Source organism: Ictalurus punctatus, chromosome 15 (assembly GCF_001660625.3).
Source record: "Ictalurus punctatus breed USDA103 chromosome 15, Coco_2.0, whole genome shotgun sequence".
Lineage (NCBI taxonomy): Eukaryota > Metazoa > Chordata > Actinopteri > Siluriformes > Ictaluridae > Ictalurus > Ictalurus punctatus.
Window position 1 is genome coordinate 10,741,721 of NC_030430.2, and position 21,949 is coordinate 10,763,669.

General features: G+C 37.6%; 2 protein-coding genes across 11 annotated transcripts; one reads left to right on the plus strand and one right to left on the minus strand.

Annotated features, from left to right (window-relative positions):
* Positions 1–255: 255 nt before the first annotated feature.
* On the plus strand, positions 256–4,646 carry slc16a7 (solute carrier family 16 member 7). The gene is made up of 5 exons (XM_017487405.2): positions 256–385; positions 833–1,057; positions 1,568–1,711; positions 2,802–3,650; positions 3,817–4,646. Exons 2-5 carry the CDS (start codon positions 841–843, stop codon positions 4,041–4,043), a joined length of 1,437 nt encoding a protein of 478 aa, XP_017342894.1. The 5' UTR covers positions 256–385; positions 833–840; the 3' UTR covers positions 4,044–4,646.
* Positions 4,647–7,771: 3,125 nt separating this feature from the next.
* On the minus strand, positions 7,772–21,373 carry si:ch211-220i18.4 (SRSF protein kinase 3). Of its 10 annotated transcripts, XM_047160288.2 has the most exons (15): positions 21,218–21,373; positions 19,082–20,896; positions 17,155–17,267; positions 15,176–15,284; positions 14,860–14,947; positions 14,698–14,785; positions 14,396–14,502; positions 12,050–12,173; positions 11,909–11,955; positions 11,682–11,789; positions 9,838–9,907; positions 9,634–9,726; positions 9,401–9,431; positions 8,473–8,550; positions 8,212–8,352 (listed from the first exon to the last, which is right to left on the minus strand). In XM_047160288.2, the coding sequence occupies exons 2-14, from the start codon at positions 19,123–19,125 to the stop codon at positions 8,493–8,495; spliced, it is 1,080 nt and encodes a 359-aa protein (XP_047016244.1). In that variant the 5' UTR covers positions 19,126–20,896; positions 21,218–21,373; the 3' UTR covers positions 8,212–8,352; positions 8,473–8,492. The 10 variants fall into 10 exon arrangements, with proteins under 10 accessions (XP_053542429.1, XP_053542428.1, XP_017341892.1 ...); XM_053686454.1 differs by lacking the exons at positions 8,473–8,550; positions 9,401–9,431 and having other exon boundaries at positions 7,772–8,352; positions 19,082–20,197; positions 20,804–20,896; XM_047160287.2 differs by having other exon boundaries at positions 8,210–8,550.
* Positions 21,374–21,949: the final 576 nt, after the last annotated feature.

A 21,949-nucleotide genomic window follows, 5' to 3' on the forward strand; every position in this document is an offset into this window, starting at 1 on the left:
TTAGTAACATATATTACTGAGCGAGTATATTCATATATTCAAAATGTATAAATATTTGTATATTATACATTATATATTCTATGATTTTCTATAGCCATTGAGGCCACAGCCTTATTAAGTTATTGTATTTTAATCTCTGAGTAGTACAATATTGTAATTATTCACCCATAATAAATCTATATGTTGAATTAGTTAAAAATCAGGCATCAGTTAGAGAGAGAGAGAGAGAGAGAGAGAGAGAGAGAGAGAGAGAGAGAGAGAGAGAGAGAGAGAGGTGGAAGTGCAGGAGCTGATAAGGTGGGGTGGTGGGGAGAGTGCTAGTGCTAGTAGCAGGAACGATGAACATGCGATCATCTACAACTCTCTCTCAACTCCACACATAGAGGTAAGCCTTATATCATAATAAATAATTACTCTAGGATGCTCACTATACACTACAGGCCAAATTTAAAACACAATCTCATTGCTTTTCACATATATATTGGAATACATCACTGTTATAAAAAAAAAAAAAGTAAACAAATAGTTTTGAAAATGTTTTGGCTTCAAACTTTTGGCCTGTATTGTGTTCTTTTAGCTTTGAATTTTCTTGATCATTTGCATAGATGTTTAATAGTAACACACGTTTTTATTAAATATCTTTGCAAATAAACAAGTTTTCATTTCACAAAGTAAAAATGAATGGAAAGACTGAAAGTGCTCACAAAAATTCTAGCCCACATTTTATTTGAACACAGAAATAAAAAAAAAAAATAAAACAAAGAAACTGTAGGGAATGTTTCATCAGCCATATTACCACTTACTAAATGTTACTTTTTGCCTGTTTGGGAAGTCCCCACAATGCCCTCTGCAACTGCTGCTGATCTAGACTACACTCCTCCTGATGGAGGTTGGGGCTGGGCTGTAGTGTTTGGATCATTCCTGTCCATTGGCTTTTCATATGCCTTCCCCAAATCCCTCACCATCTACTTCAAGGAAATCCAGGAGTATTTCTCCATCTCCTACAGTGAGATTGCATGGGTCTCCTCCATCATGCTGGCTACCATGTATGCTGGAGGTAATGCTATTTATTTAGAAGTATGGCATCCCAGTCCTACTGTATATATTTTATTCAAATCCAGTGAGCCTTAATTATAATCAAATGTAAGCACAAATGTCATATTTTGAATTTTGCTGTAAGTAAAACTAGTGATTTTAGATTTTTTTTAACTTGAGGGTGACATGGTAAAATTAAAAACTAAGTTTATCTTTGCAAATATGAAACAAAAAGTGAGAGCACCTTGATCTCTTACTCACACACACAACTGCCTTCAGGAGAATCCATAAGCATGTGAATGTTGTGCAGTCAAATGTGTTGAATTTTGATCCATTGCTAAACAGAATATGAAGGTTAAGCAAATAATCCATGTATGTCCCCACAGTTGCATCACTTACCTGTGCTGTAGTTTGCTCAATCTTACAACAAAATGTTACACAGACCAGTTAAATTCTCAGTATTAGATTTAAATATAAGTGACCTCCCTTGTGTGACTTTCTCATGTCCTTTAACCCATTACTCTCTGTGCAGGGCCGGTGAGCAGCATACTCGTCAATCGTTATGGGAGCAGGCCGGTGGTCATTATTGGTGGCCTAATGGCTGGGGTCTCCATGATTGCTGCTTCTTTTGGCACAACCATCATGCATCTGTACATATGTGTAGGAGTCATCGGAGGTACTTCAACTATCATTTTGTTATCATCACTAACACTTCCTGTGTTAGAATATCTTGGTCAGTATAGCTCTGATTTGTCATTTTCACCAAACTTGGCAGCCTCCCCTTTGTGTGTTTGTGGACCCATGGGTAAAGATAGCAAAAGTTCAAAGGCAGAACAGGGCACTCTTCCCAAGTTCAGCTTGAATTTTTTTTCTTTTGCCAAGCTTTGAATGCTTAGTATAGGCATAATTCACTTTCTATTAGAAAAAAGACTATATATATGAATATATAGGGTGGAGTGTTTTGGAAAACAGGATGTTTCAGATAGAAGTCCGGCTTCTGATGTCCATGCAAAATGTGTGCTTTTGAGTCATGTTTATTATTCCAGTACTTTAACAATTTCAGCATCTAAGCAGCACTCATTCCCTCGATTGTTATTTCTAAATACCAAGCAAAAGTCCTAGGCACACAATTTTTAAAATATAAGTTTTTTCTTTTATCTTAATTTGATGTCTTCTGTATTAAGATAGACATCTTCCAAACAAAGAGAATTTCCAAACATGAATTTTCCAAATATAAGAAATTACCTTTAGCAAAAAGAAGAAAACAACAACAATAACAACAACTCTGCAACAGAGTTATGGCCTCCACAGAGCAATGACCATGCAATTATCATGGCGGCTGTCTAGGAGCCACATGACATACTTATGTCAAAATGCCAAAGTCTGCAGAAGACTTTGAACAAGTTCTCAAAGATGCTTGGAACAAACTACCAGTCTATTACCTTATAACTGAGATAATTCAGTTATCTTCATAACTGAGATAATTAAATCATTTTGAAGACAAATGTGTGGTCACACTAAGTGTTGATTTAATTATTATTATTATTTTTTTATTTTAATTATTTAAATCTTTGATGCATTGTATATTGTTTTCAAATTCGATTTTTGCTCAGTTTGGTAGCTATTTTATTCAAATAATTTAAACCTCCCCAAACTTTTGCAACTGTGACAAGAATGACATAAAATAATTGAAGCTTATCTCTTATTAATCAAGACAGAAACACAAATAGAAACATGGATTAATAGTCTGACTCTCTCTCTCTCAGGTCTAGGCCTTGCCTTTAATCTGCAACCTGCCCTGACCATTATTGGGAAATACTTTCTTGTGAAACGACCCATAGCAAATGGTTTGGCCATGGCAGGAAGTCCAGTGTTTTTGTGCACTCTGGCTCCACTCAACCAGTTTCTGTTTGACAATTTTGGCTGGCGAGGAAGTTTCTTCATCTTGGGAGCCATACTGCTCAACTGCTGTGTGGCAGGAGCACTGATGAGGCCTATTAAGATAAGAAAAAGGCCATCGCAAAATCAAAACAGTGCTGGTAATGGAGCAGAAAAAGAGAATAGTCATTTTCAGAAAGCTAGCTTGGTTAGTGGAAATCAACAGACAAAGCAGACAGGATGTGCATCATGTGTGAACAAATTCATTGACCTCTCACTCTTCAAGCACCGTGGTTACCTTATATACCTGGTGGGGAATGTTGTGATGTTCTTTGGGTTCTTTGCTCCAGTCGTGTTCTTGGCGCCCTATGCCAAGCACCAGGGGATTGATGAGTATTCTGCAGCCTCCCTGCTCTCTATTTTTGCCCTGGTAGACATGGTGGCTCGGCCAGCAACTGGCCTAATGGCCAACACAAAATGGATCCGGCCAAGGATTCAATACTTCTTCAGCTTTTCTGTGGCATATAATGGGGTGTGTCATTTGGCATGCCCTCTTTTACCTGGGTATGCAGGTCTGGTGGTATATGCCATCTTCTTTGGGCTGGCCTTTGGAATGCTGTGTGCACTGCTTTTTGAGGTGCTAATGGATTTGGTAGGGGCACAACGATTCTCCAGTGCAGTTGGACTTGCCACTATTGTAGAATGTGGCCCTGTTCTCCTTGGCCCCCCAATTTCTGGTGAGTCGCATGTAGTTGCATCAATTACATGCTTACTTGAGGCAATAAAGACAAAACGCTAATGTTTAAAAGTCACTATAAAAATAACTTGTTATGAGTGCATTATATTACACACATATAACTTGTGACTTTAATGGTTTTATGCTTTTGACTCTTTCTCCTTTAGGTGCATTGGTCGACATCTTCATGGACTATAAGTACATGTACTTTGCATGTGGCATAATGATGCTGGTCCCTGGAGTTTTCCTATTCGTTATGAATTTTTTTAACTACAGATGGTTAGAGCAGGAGCAGCATAGGCAGAAGCAGGATGATCTGCAGATTGGTTCAGCCAAAGAACTTGCTGCAATGTACAAGATCAATGATACTGAGCAAGACATTCAGGAAGATTAATTTATGGACAAAGAAGCGTAATGCTATGCACGTAGGTTTTAAGTTGAAAGAGCATTTGTCAATATATTTAGATACAAATTTTATATTGGTATATACCTTATAAGTTATATGCTGCGTAAGATTAGTGTTATATTTACAGTGTATATAAAAAGTCTACACACTCCGTTAAAATGACAGGTTTTTGTGAAGTAAAAGAATGAAACTAAGACAAAATCATGTCAGATCTTTCCCCACGTTTAATGTAAATTTGCAAAATATTCAAATAAAGTGAAAAACAATCAGAAAATTGTACGTCACAAAAACCTGCCATTTTAACAGGGGCGTGTAGACTTTTTATATCCATTGTATATTTGTCATGGACCCCTTCCCAGGCAGCTCACTCACAACACTCAGTCATCCCTGAGTACTAATTCCTGGAGTTTTATTATTTAAACTCTCCAGTTATTCTTTGTGAAACTTTGCTCCTTACCATGAGCTTATCTTTCACACTTCTGTCGATGCTTTCTACCATATTAACAGTGTGTATTTGTTTTTGTTTATTTGCTCTAATTTTTTCACCTTGCATTTTGATCTTTGCATTAAACTTCTTGCACACGTGTTCTAGCTGTGTCTCTAGTGTCTAGACTTCATCATAACAAAATGAACACTGCAAAGGGAATGGCAACACAACAAACAGGAGCAGTTCTGCAACAACATTAACAACTCCAACAACTCCTCTGTGCTGGTGCTGGTGCTATGCCTATCCATCCCACAACCCATGAACAGTCAACTTATCGCAGGGGAGATAGAGAAAAACCTCCCTGCTTTTCCCTGAGACTCCAAAGATGCAAAGTGGATTTTTGTTACAATGCACAGTAATTAAATATTTAATCCCTTGAATGGTAAGCATTATGGAGAAATAATCTACTGATTTCCCCGAGTTTAAATACCACTCCAGAATATGCTCAGCAGTTTTGCATGCTGGCTACTGGCAGGGGAAAGTATGAACAGCCATTATTTGCAGAGTAATTAATCCTCCAGAAAGAGCTTCAAACCAAACTGGCATACTGCAATGACTCCCCAACTCTCGTCAATCTGGTTGAATATTTTGCTTTTTGAACATGATCCCAGAAGAAATAGCAATGAACAATAAATCTGTGAATGTACTGTGTAGGTGCTCTTGTCAATTAAGTTCCATGTGAAGCTCACCCATAATTCAAAGTCACAGCACCATAAACCTACAGTGACTTACAAGCATGTCTTCTTCTGTAAGTGTCTCAGAGTGTTTAAGCTGAAACTCAGTTAGCAGGTATAATTGTCTGTGGAACAGCTGGGAGCCTCTTCATGCAAAATGAAAATACCTACACAGCGTTGTCCACCACCCCTGCTCATCTATGCGATACCATTTGGGCTTGAAGAGGGTCCAAAACAATTTCATTATGTCTGAAAATAGAGCAACATCACTATGAAACCATCTCATGCTATGTGAATTGCTGTCATCCTTGATTTGCCATGGTTGGGGAAACATTATCCACACATTTGTTGTCAGATAGACACTCCCAAAATACATATCAGGTATGGAAGCTTTTTATGGAAATGTTGGGTATTAACACCACTCTCACCTCAGGTCACCAGTGGTTCAACGGCCAAGTGGAGAGACTGAATCAGGAACTTGGCTGGTATCCATAGAGCTCCTTTTGGGCCTGGTGGGGTACTGGTGTAGGTTTCTTTCCAGAGCCAATTATGCCCAGAAGCTACTGCCAATTCTCACCACCTGCATGTGTCACTATTGGCCAGTTGTTGTGGTTGGCACATTTGAACATTTCTCTCACAGTGTGATATTTGAGCTTATTTTATTATTGGGGGAGGGGGAGTGTTGGGGGATGTCTTATAGCCTACTATTCAATGTCTATAATTGTGTGATTGTAAAACTCAAAACAATGGCCCACTCTGTTGTCAACCCTCCACGCTTCTATATAAGTTAACAATCAGGCAAAATGTTGTGTAGGGTTTTGTTGATCAGTTAGCTATAGCACAGTGGCGCTTGAAAGTTTGTGAACCTTGTAGAATTTTCTATATGTCTGCGTAAATATGACCCAAAGCATCAGAGTTTCACACAAGTCCTAAAAGTAGACAAAGAGAACTCAATTAAACAAATGAGACAAAATATTATACTCTTGTCATTTACTTATTGAGGAAAATGATCCAATATTACATATCTGTGAGTGGTAAATGTGAATCTCTAAGATTAGCAATGGGATGACAATCAGGTGTGAGAGCATAACTGTTTTATTTGAAGTTCAAATCTATCAGAGTATGATCTTCACAACACATGTATCATGTGTATCATGTGTATGAACAAAGGAGATTTCTGAGGACTTCAGAAAAAAAGTTGTTCATGTTCTTCAGGCTGGAAAAGGTTACAAAAACAACATCTCTCAAGAGTTTGGACTCCACCAATTCACAGTAAGACAGTTTGTGTACAAATTTAGAAATTCAAGACCATTGTTACCCTTCAATGGTGGTAGGAGTGGTCAACCAACAAAGATCCCCCCAAGAGCAAGACATGCAAGGTTAATGAGTCCACCATCAGGAGAACACTGAACAACTATGGTGTGCATGGCAGGGTTGCAAGGAGTAAGCCACTGCTCTCTAAAAAGAACATTGCTGCCCTTCTGCAGTTGCTAACAATCACATGGACAAACCCGAAGGCTAATGGAAAAATGTTTTGAGACCAAAACAAAATTTTTAACCAGAAGCATGTTTGGAGAAAGGAAAACACTGCATTCCAGTATATGAACCTCATCCCATCTGTGGTGGTAGTATCATGGTTTGGAGCTGTTTTGCTGCATCTGGGCCAGAATGGCTTGCCATCATTAAGCAAACAATTAATTATGAATTATACCAGCAAATTCTAAGGGAAAAAGTCAGGAAATCTGCCCCTTATCTGAACCTCAAGAGAAAGTGTGTCATGCAGCAAGTCAATGACCCTAAGCACACAAGTCGTTCTACCAAAGAATGGTTAAAGAAGAATAAAGTTAATGTTTTGGAATGGCCAAGTCAAAGTCCTGACCTTAATCCAATAGACATGTTGTGGAAGGACCTGAAGGAATCAGTTCATGTGAGGAAACCCACCAACATGCCAGAGTTGAAGCTGTTCTGTACTGAGGAATGGGCTAAAATTCCTCCAAGCCGATGTGCAGGACTGATCAACAGTTACAAGAAATGTTTAGTTATTGCTGCACAAGGGGGTCACAGCAGATACTGAAAGCAAAAGTTCACATATTTTTGCCACTCACAGATATGTAATATTGGATAATTTTCCTCAATAAATAATATTGTACACAATATTGTATAATATTGTAAAAATGTATAATTCATTTAGTTCGGATGTCTTTGTCTACTTTCAGGAAAATCTGATTATGTTTAAGGCCATATTTATTTAAATTCAATGCAGACTGGGCATCACAGTGACACACAACATGATTATATACAGTATATATATATATATATATATATATATATATATATATATATATATATATATATATATATATATATATATATATATATAAATAAACAGGAAATATGGGTTAGCGTAAGGATCTGAGTGACTTTGACAATGGCCAAATTGTGATGTAGACTGATCAAACCACATTAATACCCATATAGATATTATATATGAGCTTAATCATAGTAGGTTTTTGTTTACTAGCCCTCTGTTGAAATGCATGATTTCACTTCATGTATAAGTTAGTGATAATGTTTATATTTCTGTTTATTAAGATAAGCAGAAAAAACATATCATATACACATATACATTTAGACACTCATTGATTGCAAAAGACTTGTAGTATATTATTAAACCTTATCGTCATTTATCCTTGACTGTGTATAAAAAGAGCTGTAATTTCTATATGGCTCATATTTCAGCTGACATTCTGTCCTTTGTTTTCATAGTCCTTGTTCCCTGAGCTGGAATACAAAAACTTCACTGTCTAAATAGTCATAATATGATGACGATTTTTAAGTCATAGAATTTTAAGCACCAAACCTTGTATTGACAAAAAATTGATCCATTCAAACATTAAATTGTAAAAGGTCAAATATCTGAAGGGTTTTAAAGGTTAAAAGGGAATGTAAAGTCACAGTTTCAGCCATGCGTGTTTGAGACACTGAGCTGCTGTCACTCTCCGCTCTGGCAGGAAGTCCAGCATTTGGAGCAGAAGGTCAGAGAAGAGAGTTGCCTCTTGAAGAAGGAAATGATATTTCTCTATCAGGACTTCATACAACCCCCAGCAACGAAGGGTAGGAATTCTCTGCAGGTCTCCTGTGTCAACATGCATAAGTGCCAACAAAATAGGGGCAACTGTAAGATCTTTGTAGTCATTTTATAATAATAATTCCTTAGATTTATATAGCATTTTTCTAGGCACTCAAAGCGCTTTACATTGTATGGGGGAAATTTCCTCAACCACCACCAGTGTGTAGCATCCACCTGGATGATGCGACGGCAGCCATAGTGTGCCTGTATTTGTATTAGCGAAATGGGAAACACTTTATTTGAAGGGTACATACATTGGGCTTTAAGACATTCACAAGCACTGCATAAACATTATTAAGCAGTACTGGAGGATTTATGTAAGGCTTATGTCAAAACCAGTTAGATGACATAAAAGATTTTATTAAGTACTGTATATTGTATTGTCTTTACATGAAGGAGAGAAGAGAGTGAAATACTCAATTACCGTCATTGGTTGAATGTTTGAGACTGTCATTTTCAGCTTTAACCTGAAAGTTATTAATTTATTGACACCATATTTATTGAAAAATCTTCTATACGTTTCCACCTGTCGTCCTACCTTTTGGCACATTAGTTCCGGTGTTTTCTTAAACTTCTCATATGGAATCCATTCATAACTAAAGTGCTGGTGCTCCATTTGCATTTAAAGTTACTATGAAGCACCATTCCAATAAACCTTCACTTATGAAGCCCACTATAGTGTTGGTGAAATTTGCATTTATATCACTGTTATGAAGCACTATGTGTACCTTATACAATTTTCTCAGGGTTACAAATGTGGTGTTAATAAAAACAAATCAATAACCTGCAATGATGGAACAAAACAAAAGCAGCAGTGTGGGTCAATGAACCACATTTGATAATTCACCATAATCGTTAGCTCTCTTTCATGTAAAGACAAAGTCACATACAACCTCTAATATCACCTTGTGTATTTTGATATAAGCCTTTCAAAAATCCTCCAGTATTTATGTAGTGAATTATGAATGTGTTCTAAATGCCCTACCTACCCTTCAGATAAAATTTTACTGGCTGCCTTCTAATAATTAAAACCTTATTAAGTGTTGTCACCTACTTCCAATACTGATCCAAAAAACCAAACCGAACTGAAAAGAAGAAATTCAGATATCTGTAAATTTGGAAAAGTAAGTGTATTTTCTTTCTTGTGCAGTCCTTAGTAATTTCGCCACATACATTATACATAATAGTAAAAAGTTAATCATGAAAATACCATTCTATTTATTAAAACATTTACTCTAATATTTTAAAATAAATAGTATCGTTTGTAATGATTGCTTTTCAACTTACCCCTGCTGTTGAAGTACTTTGACGAATATTTCCCAGACAGAGCCACTGACGCAGGGATATTTCCCAGCAGCTCAATGATATGTGCTAGATGGTCTGAAATGTGAATACTGCATAGTGATTTGTTTTATTTATCATTTGGTGTGTGTGTGTGTGTGTGTGTGTGTGTGTGTGTGTGTGTGTGTGTGTGTGTATAACATTGTATACCTTCTTCCAAAGAGAAATTCTTTCCAGTTTTGGGCTCAAATAACGGGTCACCAGTGGCAAGCTCAAAAGCCTATTGGGGAAAAAAAAAAGGAAAACATGAATATGTGTCTTTGAACATTTGGGCCAAATTCTTACACATTGGAAATGATCGTAGTAAAGGACATCACAAAAATGATTTATCCAGGTTAAACCAGAGGGGATGCATGGAACCATTCAAGAGTTAAACTGAGGTCAGTGTATGGGTTATTTAGCACAATTTTCTACCATACTATTCAATATAGTAATGGAAATAATGTGATTGGGGATGTAGCCAAACAAACTAACCATATAGGTAACAGCTGTTTAATAGCGGTTGTGTTTTTTTAATGGCCATATACATATAAACACAGTATAATGTAAACTAACTGTCTATCTTGTTTCCCTGTTAGATGGTTTTTAGAGTGATGTTGACAGTCTTTATTAGAAGCCTCTATGCACTGAGGTTCAAGTCTGCCGATTGAGCCAAGTGTCATAGCGTGAGTCCTTGGAGATGGATACATATGCAGAATTTTTTTTAATAAACACAAGAGACCACAGGGAAATAAGCTATTGTTAATAATCTAACCATTTATTACATTTCAAATATATGATTTATATAATAGATTTATATCATTATATAATATATATATAATGTTCTGTTTACTTTTACACTTTGACCAGCCTTCAGACATTAGCCAGGAATAGCCTGGAGTCAGTGCAGGAAAATGCAAGATCACACCTGTTCTGTTACCTGGCAAAAATGTGTTACTCTATTACCAATAACATCTGGCAAAAAATACCACAAATCAGTTCAGTTATGGAAGTAACCTTATAACATCACTCAGGAACATAATGAAAAATAATAAAGTAACATAAGCAGAAAAATGTTACTGTTACAATTACTGGTGTTCATTTTTTAAAAACATATAAATCTGTATGGGCAAAATACACTCACTACTTTATATTGTAGCAAGGTGTCATTTCTTCAGTGTTGTCATATGAAAAGGTATAATCAAATATTTACGAAAATGTGAGGGGTGTACTCACTTTTGTGAGATACTGTAGGTGTTCTCTTGTTTTTTGTTTCTTTATCCTTGTACATTGCCACGAGTTCCATAGTTCTTGTTTTGTTTTGGACTTTATTAAACTTTAAAACTTCAGTCTTCATTTGCATCCGCCTCCACCTGCTTTACCTGACATACGTGAGCATAAGATGAGCCCATAGTATTACCATGTCCCCACACGCTAAAGTGTTAATGATCATTTTCAGTCTTTGAATGGTGAGGGATTTGAAAGTTCACTGTTAAGGAGTATGATGCAGCCTAGTTGACCAAAATGTGTTTTTGGCACTGACAAATATCCCAAAACATATTGGGGTCATGGCCATCGGGGACAGTTCCACCCTGAACTTCTTCTTTGGGTGTTATTTTCTCATTAAAATAACTATTTAAGTTCCATATTTTCTCCCTTTGTTTGTTGGAGCATTTTGTTATGTTTGTGTTATGTTTTCTAAAAGCTTGTGTTCATGCCTGAGTTTGATTTCTTGGTTAGATTAGTTTCTGTGTCCACTGTGTATAGATTAGCTCACTAGTCAAACTTATTCCTAGTCCTGGTTTAGCATTAACCTAGGCCCTTGTGCCCTGGTTCTTGGTTGCTTTATTCCTGTCTGTTTATTTCCCTGTGGTCTCTTGTGTCTCCAAGGACTCCCGCTATGAGACTTGGCTCAATCGCCAGACCTGAACCTCAGTGCACAGAGCCTTCTAATAAAGACTGTTGACAAAACATCTACAAAACAAGCAGCAGATGAAAACCGACTAGTGACTCACCATGCAGGCTACACTCCAGATATCAGCAGGAGGCCCGTAATCAGAACCCAACAGAACTTCTAGAGCCCGATACTGCTGGGTCTGGATCTTCTCGCAGAAGTGCTTATACTGAAACATTTTATTTCAATGTATGTTGGATGGGAATGGTTGCCCTTACATTTCTTTTAAATTGGAGGAGTTGGAATGCAGTATTGTCCTACAAAGAATGTATGAAGGATTACACTCACCACCCAGCAGGAGCTGCCCAGGTCTGTGATTTTCACTGCAATGTTCTCTAGGTTTGTGTAATGAGCAGGAAAGACAAAGGATAAAGTTTACTCATTAAATTCATTAATGCAGTAGATGTTTTATGTCATACTCGTTCTTACCAGGATTTACGTGTGTTGTGTGTGCTACAGGCTGCTGCCCCAAACAAAGCAGGATGTTCTCAGGCTTGATGTCTGCATGGATGATCTTACAGTGTGTGTGCAGATAGTCAAGACCCTCAAGCACCTGGGAATAAATTGAAGCAAGGATGGGTATGAGGTCCTGATCCAAAAGGAATGTGTTAGTACCAGTTCAAATCATGTCGATAATGCACAGATAATAATGAAAAATCCACTGCTTCTCTTGTAACATCTGCATGATTCTGCCTTGACAGTTCAGGAGTGGTCAAACGAGTAGCTTGTATGCTGAGCAAATTTACAGTACACTGGAATGGAAATTGACTTATCAGACATTTTCGATCAGTATAAACAAATTAATTGTTTTTTGCTGCAAGTCTGTTATAAGATTAATCAGGACACAGTTGGGTTTCTATGTGTAGAGTATCGTGACGCTGTATACAACTGCCACAATATAGTTATAACATTGAAACCTATTAGGATAGGTAAAAAAATACTTATGGAAATTGCTGCACATTCTTAAAGCCCTGAGTATCTACTTTCATATGAGTCATTAACTACTACTGTCGAGTGTGACATCACAATAAAACTCAATGCTGAACACGGGCATCCCAAAACAGGTGGAAATTTCATTCTTTTGGCCTCTGGTAAAAAGAGTTCAATGTAGTTGCTCAACAGACAAGTAGGTTCAACAGCCTGATAAGGAAAATAAACTCGTCTTCCTTTTGAGGTTTGCAAAACAAAATTTTCCTTTGTTGTGTATGTTTAATGCACTTCACAGTGAATGGTGAATGGTCTGCACTTATAGCGCTTTTTACTTAGTGGTTCTACAAAGCGCTTTACACTGTTTCTCATTCACCCATTCACACACACCAATGGTAGTAGAGCTGCCATGCAAGGCGCTAACTTACCTTCGGGAGCATCTTGGGGTTCAGAGACTTGCTTAAGTCATGGAGAGACATGTGGGCCGGGAAATGAACCGCCAACCCTACGATTATTGGACAACCCACTCTACCACCTGAGCCACACAGTGGTATCAAGCCGCATCTCGATGCTGTTACTACACACTCAGAATTCCACCACATGCTGCACTACACACGTTGGATGAGGCGAGATTGTTTGTGCTAGTTTGTGCTAGTCAGATTAATTAGTGTGCATGGATGACAGATAATCTTTTCAGAATTGAAGGAAGATAGTTTTGTGTAAATACTGTCTCCTGCTAGCGTAATGTGCTCTAGGCTTGGTTTATACCGCTGCGTTAATATGTTTTGCATGGTGATGCGGAGTGAGGTTTTATGGGTAAACATTGCAGGAAGAGACACTTTCTACATTCTCGCACGCAGTCCTCCATGAGTGTGCATCCAACGGCCTTTAGGTGAATGCTGATTGGTAGTTGTGTGATGTGTTCATTTGCACACCTGGAAACATTGACCTTTTTTCCATCAAGGGTTTCAGAATTATATTCTTACAAATACATCTCATATTTACAATTTTTTTTTTTTTTACAAGAAAGTGTAAGATGTAATATTTAATAATAGCTTCTGACAGAAAATTATGGAAAATACTTTCTAAAAATATCAGGCCAGGCCGTTAGTTCTCTGTGTCTAAATGAAAACACTATATAGTAGATCAGGTTTTCCCCCTGTGTTTCATGTTCATTTCACATGTGTAAATATGATCACATAATTATAGAATGGATTTATGCACGGAAAACTACAGTGATGATATTGTGGCATGTGTGAATGTAAAGTTCTTTTTAAAGTTTTTTTTTAAGGATTTTTTTTCTTCTTCTAATAGACTTGCAATAAAGAATGTAGGCGATGTAAACCACAGTAACTCGATAAAAAAAACTGAAGTATCCATCATTCCATGATTTCTAGATTTATGGATTTAAACACTAGTTAGACTGAAGTGCTATGACACATGAGCTGCTTAATACTGCTGGAAACAGTCTGTACTGAGAATTAACAGGGTTTATAATTGATCATGCAAAGTTTCTTGCACCCTGCCCCATCCCCCCACACAACCCCCCTCCCCCCAAAACCCCCGGCACGTTTTCTAATATAAAATTATATTTCCATTTGCTGTTGGTCATGAACTTAGAGAAAATTGTAATTAAACCATGATAAATCATGAATGCAGTTTTTGACCGTTTCCCCCAGTTTTATACAGAGAATGCATCTTGACAAGTTAAAAATAAATAATTCGGTTTCAGCAAACTTGAAAATAGAATTTTCCATGACATGTTCAACTATATTCATTTTACGATCCTTAACATTTTTTATCGATATCGGTCACAAAATCAATCGTGTCATTCTCATTCTGACTCACCTGAGTGATTATTCTTCTGACACATGTGAGTGAGAGGCCAGGTTTGCCAAAACACACCTGCCAACAGCGTAGATCTGGACCCAGCAACTCCAGGACCAGACACACATCTGTATCAGTAAGTCAAGCCTGAAAATTTCACTTCATGCCACATTTGAGCTGCAAAACAATTGAACTGGAATTTATGTTCATGTTTACCTTATTCATGTGTTCAAAGGAGAAATGATCAGAGTCAGTGATCCATATAAATGATTTGCCTCATATGGATATTTGAAGGAGGATTATTGTAGGTTATAAAAGGATACGGATGCCATTAACACCAGCTATTTTGAACTCATCGAGCAGTTGCACAATGCGTCCTCTCAGTGGGTGACAGGCTGAGGGACTGCTGGCCTGGAGGTTCAAGAGCAACAGTCATATAGGGTTGAGAGAGAGAAAGAGCGAGAGAAAGAGCAAGAGAGGCTCACACAGCGCAGTAGTGATAACTCATCTTGGCCAGCCTGCGTGAAGCCAGATCCACTTTTCAGGATCTTCACTGCTACATACCTTCCAGACCTGAAACACACACACACACACACACACACACACACACACACACACACACACACACGTATGATGGCCTGCACAGACATCCTCTGCTAACATGTCTATCCCAAAGTAGCAACCCAGGTCACCTCTCCAGATGAAACCATTTTGCGCGCGCACACACACACACAAACACACACACACACACAGACACACACACCCATAGACTGATACATAGCAAACAATATTTACACATACCTGAGGTCCACGCAGAGCCACACAGTAGCGAAGTAGCCCCAACCCAACTTGGACAGAACCTTATACCTCTTATTAAAAACATCGCTCACTCTTACAGGGTGGTAGCCTCCTATATACAGAATACACACAACTGTAGCTGCAGGGGTTACACACACACACGCACACATACACACACACTCACACGCACACACATTATATATATATATATATATATATATATATATATATATATATGTGCGTGTGCGTGTGTGTGTGTGTGCGTGTGCGTGTGTGTGTATATCTGTATATGTATATGTATATATTCACACTGTGGGGTTAATAAATATTGAAGGTGTCAACATTTTTTCAGTAAATATATTTCCAATGAGGTTATTCACATGAAACTTTCACCAGACATCAGTATTAACTCAAGAAATCTAAAAAATTCACAACTTTAAAGTCCATAAATAAAGTTAAGTGTAATAAAGTGTAATGACACAGGAAAAAAGTATTGAACACGCTAAGAAAAAGCAGTTCTCAAAGGCAAGGTAAGGAACCAGCTGAAATCCATAAGTATTATAAATTATTAGAATATTAATATTATATTAATTAGAAATTAATTTTACATCCTATCTATGTAAATTAATATCAGCTGGGTTAGTAAATTGATGGTCTATAAAAAAGCTTTTCGTTACCAAGGTGTCACACAAGAAACATCTCATGATGGGTAAAAACAAAAGGCTCTCCCAAGACCTTCGCAACCCTATTGTTGCGAAACATATTGATGGAATCAGATACAGACGTATTTCAAAACTTCTGAATCTTCCAGTAAGCACCATTGGAGCCATTATCCACAAGTGGAAGCAACATCACTCTGTCATCAACCGGCCACGCACAGGAGCTCCTCACAAGATTTCTGACCAGGGAGTCAGAAGAATAGTCAGAAGAGTAGCCCAAGAGCCAAGGACCACTCAGAAAGAGCTCCAGCAGGTACCATCGTGACAGAGAAAACAATAGGAAATGCGCTCCACTGCTCACGCTCACACCATTAGACTCCATTACTAAAGAAAAGGCATGTCGAAGCTCGTTTAAAGTTTGCTACAACTCATTTGGACAAGCCTATGAAATACTGGGAGAGTGTAGTCTGGTCAGACGAGAGCAAAATGGAACTTTTTGTATGTCATACTACACACCATGGTTGGAGAAGAAATGGTACTGCACATCACCCTTAAAACACTATACCAACAGTGAAGTCTGGAGGTGGAAGCGTCATGGTCTGGGGCTGTTTTTCATCGCATGGTACTGGCAGACTTCATATAATTGAAGGAACGATGAATGGAGCCCTTTACAGGGAGATTCTTAGAAGAATCTGCTGCCATCCACCAGGATGATGAAGATGAGACGTGGGTGGATCTTCCAGCAGGACAACGATCCAAAACATACAGCAAAGGATACACTCAGTTGGTTTCAGAGAAAAAAAAATCAAGTTGTTAGAATGGTCCAGTCAATCACCTGACTTGAATCCAATTGAACAAGATTTAAAGACAATATGTTTAGAAGAATGGGCCAAAATCAAACCTGAATACTGCAGTCGATTAATTTCTTCATACAGGAAGTGTCTTGAAGCTGTCATTACAAACAAAGGCTTCTCCACTAAGTATTAAATAAATTTCAGTTAGCGTGTTCAATACTTTTTTCCTGTGTAATTCCTCTTTGTTACACATGACTTCATTTATGGACTTTAATGTTTGTATTTCTTTATATGTTTGTATTTCTTGAGTTAATACCAATGTCTGGTGAAAATTTCATGTGAATAGCCTCATTGGAAATATATTTGCTGAAATAAATGTTGACGTGTTCAATACTTATGTCCCCCACTGTGTGTGTGTGTATATATATATATATATATATATATATATATATATATATATATATATATATATATATATAGGCCAAGAACATGGCATTCACACTTATAAAGTCTGTAGAAATGCCATCACCATATTGAACATAACAGAGGTGCAAACCATCGCAATATTCTCTTGGATCCTCCTCCTCTTCTGCATTATCATCATTTCTCTCATCAGCGTACAGCGCTCTTTTAATATGAGACCTATTTTGGGTACACACACACACACACACACACACACACACACACACACACACACACACACACACACAAACAAACAAGTTCTATATCCAGTATTAATATTCATATACAAGGAAGGTTTTTTTTCTTTTTGCATTGTTTATTCCAAAGAGGTGTGACAAATGTATATCAGGTTTAAGGTAGCAGTAGAAGGGGTAATTGAAAACAGTGTACTGTACAGTACAAACCCATTACTGCATTTTTACTTTTGCAAGTGCAAATTTAATGCAGTTTCAGTGATTTACGTCACACTTTTAAGGTTTTCATTTGACTCACCGTCATACAAAAGAAAAAGTATTTACTGCGCATACAGTACTTATACACATGCTTATGTACGATGGATATAAAAAGTCTACACACCCCTGTTAAAATGGCAGGTTTTTGTGATGTAAAGAAAAAGAAACTAAGATAAATCTTCTCACCTTAAATGTGAAATTATTACGTAGAATTTCTTATTTTTCCCCCTAAAATATTTCTGATTGTTTTTCACTTCGTTTTTACACGTTGTAAATTCACATTGAGGGTGGAACAAGTTCTGGCATGATTTATCTTAGTTTCTTTTTTTTTTTTACATCACAAAAACCTGCCATTTTAATAGGGGTGTGTAGACTTTTTATATCCACTGTAATTGAGCAAATACTGAACAGTAAATCAGTAACATACACACAAATGGAGACAAAGGGGGAAAAATTTTGCTTTGTTATGCATGAGAGGCATTTCACTGGAATAATTTCACTGGAACAATTTCACTGGAATAATTTGGCTCCACTTGTGCTCTCAGAGGGAAGTGTCACTGCAAATTAATACAAAGTTAATCTGATCAGCTTTATTCTGTGATGAAACCTTTCTATCCTAATGGGAGTGATTTCTTCCTGGATGACAATGTCGTTGGTCAACTGCTTGCTGATTGGTTTGATAAGGATGAAAGTGATGTAAATCATAAGCTATGGCTTTCAGAGTCACCAGATCTCGATCCAGTGTGTGATTTTGGATTGATGTATTAGACAGTGCTCTCCAGCACCATTATCAGAACACCAACTGAAGGAATATCTTTAGGAACGATGGTGTTCATCCCTCTGTACAGTTCCAGAGACTTGGTGCACTAACGCTGTTCTGGCAGTTTGTTGAAGGCCAAAAATATTTTCCTTTCATTTGTCCGTAGCCTTTATTCTTAGACCATCATATAAACTGCAGTAAGATGGACACAGTGACCTCTCTCCTCTGTTAGTATTGGGTTACCAGGCCAGTAAGCATAGCATGGCTTAGAGACAGACACATAAAGTATGTATTTTCTCCTCTCATTAGATACACACCACACAGAGTAAGAAGGAATCCGCACAACATGCCATATATATTTATTTGACTTATGGATTCATTTTATGAAATTGTTCTGTCTTTGTTTAGTTTAGTATTCCAGTCAATAAGAACAAACTGAATAGGTACATTTTCAGTCCCTATAATATTATGTACCTCAAACATCCTGTACATTCTGTAAGCCTGAGTTATTTACGTTGCACAGTAACAGTTGGATATTTGTTGCTGTTTCCAACAGCATTTGCACTGTGTACAGTGATTTGCACAGAGTTTTCGCATCATTACAAAACTGTGAGCAAGTCTATGTCTCCATTTTGCCCAAAAATAAGGTTGTGATGGAGCAACTTTTTACATGGCGCTTAATTACAAAGTATGTGTTATAACAGGTTTCATGCAGGTAAAACAATTTATTAGTGCATTAATATAATTTGGATAAAATTATGAAGTGAACAAAGATTACTCACTTTTTATTGGGTATGTGAAAGCACTGGCTGCTGCTGGTCTGCATGATGGTGGCTTTGGCTTCAGTTTTTTACAGAGACTTCACTGTGTGCTGTGGATTTGTTCCTGGGAAAGCTCTCTCTCTCTCTCTCTCTCTCTCTCTCTCTCTCTCTCTCTCTCCACTTTACACCTCCTACTCTCTCTCTTTTTCTCTCTCTCTCACACACACAAACACACACACACATTGTGAGGACATTATTCACATAAATATTCATGCAGGTAATTAATTATTAATTTACCTAAATCTAACACTAATCTTAACTTCAGCCATCAAAAGGAAACCTTTGATATTTTAAATAAAAACAGTAGTTTTTGTAAAACAATTGAACAAAGCAGTTTTCCTATGACTGATTCCATATTCTTACCGAATTAAAATTAAGCAAACAAGTACATATAATGTCTAATAATAATAATAATAATAATAATAATAATAATAATAATAATAATAACAATAATAATAATGCGCATTGTCCACTTGTAGGGTGTGTAAACTTATTTCAGTCAGATACTGAGTTATCAGCAAGCTATAAATGGTACTGCCTTCGGCAAACATGACATCACTATCCTTAAACGCACGCCACACAGCAATTTATATCCCATGATGTGGAAAGTTTGGCATGTTGTTCCCAGACCTCTTGCTCCAATTCACATGAGCTTGTTAACACACAATAATGCACAGAGATTAGGGCACAAACAAGGAGAAACTCTACAAATTAACTACTGAGGACACAGAAAACAACACGGTGAAGAGAAGCAGAAAAAGACATGGTTTTTTGTGTAATGATTGAACAGAATGCTAGAAAGGTACAGGATGAAATTGTCCTTTAGGTGATATAAATATATAATGCAGCAACAATGATTAAGAATAAATATAAGTAATGTAGGGGGTTTCCTCCGGGTACTCCGGTTTCCTCCCCCAGTCCAAAGACATGCATGGTAGGCTGATTGGCGTGTCTAAAGTGTCCGTAGTGTATGAATGTGTGTGTGAGTGTGCCCTGCAATGGACTGGCATCCTGTCCAGGGTGTACCCCACCTTGTACCCGATGCTTCCTGGGATAGGCTCCAGGTTCCCCGTGAACCTGAAAAGGAGTAAGTGGTAGAAGATGGATGGATGGATGGATATAAGTAATGTAATAGCTTTAAATATCTACATTTGAAGATTTCATGACAAGACTATGTTGCTTGGGGAGGCATGGTTGATTAGTGGTCAGCATGTTTGCTTCACACCTCCATGGATGGGGATTTGAGTCTTGCCTCCTATGTGCATGGAGTTTGCATGTTCTCCCCATGCTTTGGCGGTTTCCTCCCCAAGTCCAAATACACGCATTGTAGGCTGATTGGCATTTTTAAATTGTCCGTAGTGTATGAGTGTGTGTATGATTGTGCCCTGCGATCAGTTGGTACGCTGTCCGGGGTGTCCCCCCCCAGGTGTCCCAAGTCCCCTGGGTTAGACTTCAGGCTCCCGCAACCCTGTGTAGGATAAGTGGTAAAGAAAATGGATGGATGGAGGGATGAATGTACTATGTTGCTTCTGCAGCAGGTAACAATGCCGGCTCAAAACTACAGGTTCAATCCTTAGCTCGGGCTACTGTCTGTGTGGTTCCTGTGTCTGCATAGGTTTCTCTGAGTTCTGCTAGGTGGATTGACTTAAACTAAATTGACTGAGTGTATGAATGTGTGTATACATGGTGCCCTGCGATGGACTGGTGTCCCATTCAGGTTGCATTCCTGCCTCATGTCTGGGATCAGCTCCGGATACACCACCATCATGGAGACCACTGAATACATAAATGATTATGTTGCATCATATTTGTTGAAATTGACTTTTGTCAGATGACTGTGTGCATAATTATTCCTACATTAGGACTTTTAATAATGATCTCTAACTGAACTTTGTTGGTTATCGTAAATATAAGTGGTCTGACCTTAGTGACATTGTTACCGCAAATAAAAATGATAGTCTTTCACATGAAAACATGTAATCTATGTTACTGGTAAATACACAGTGAAGAATTGAATGCCTATTCCACATACAGCAAATATTTTGATGCTCATTCCAACAATGATAAAAATAAATAAATAAATAAATACATACATACATTTCCAAGTGTTTTTGTTCATTCAAAATTGATTAATGACGTGTAATATCCTCCAAATCCTCCACAATATCTGATATTCTTCAGTATTCTGAACATTGCATTATGAAGCTTCCCTCAAACCGAAAGTAGGCTGACACTTGGACTGACCTGTCAGCTAATTTTACACACGTCAGTCTGTCATGAGGACATATTTTAGTTCAAGGTCCTGAGTGACATGACCTCACGTCTTGATCCCACTCTAATGGAGATTCCTTATATGGTAAACTCAACCTCTCCTTTTTAGTTAAGGAAAACGTATGCTTGGAATGCAGCACCGTACATTTAAGTATATACTGATCTCACACCTCCAAAGTAATTCATATAAGACTGTATGACAGGAGTGTCAATCACATGACCTGATAAATGTCCAGCCCAGCAAATACATTTAGAACCTACTGTATGTTCTAAATTAAAATAATCTTATGGACCATAATTGAGTTGGAAGATCTGCCATGAACATCGACTGTCTAAAAAATTGAGTATTGACAACTTTATGTTTTTAATTTTTCAATAATTTTGCAAAATATATTGCTTTCCCCCCTCACTTTAATATTATGGCTATTTTGTGTCGATTCATGACATACCCCAATTTCAAATCCATTTCACACTACAAAATATGGAAAAGTAAACACTTAAACAAGTGACTTCTGCTGTTGTAGCCCATCCACCTCAGGTTGTACAGTCTGACATGCT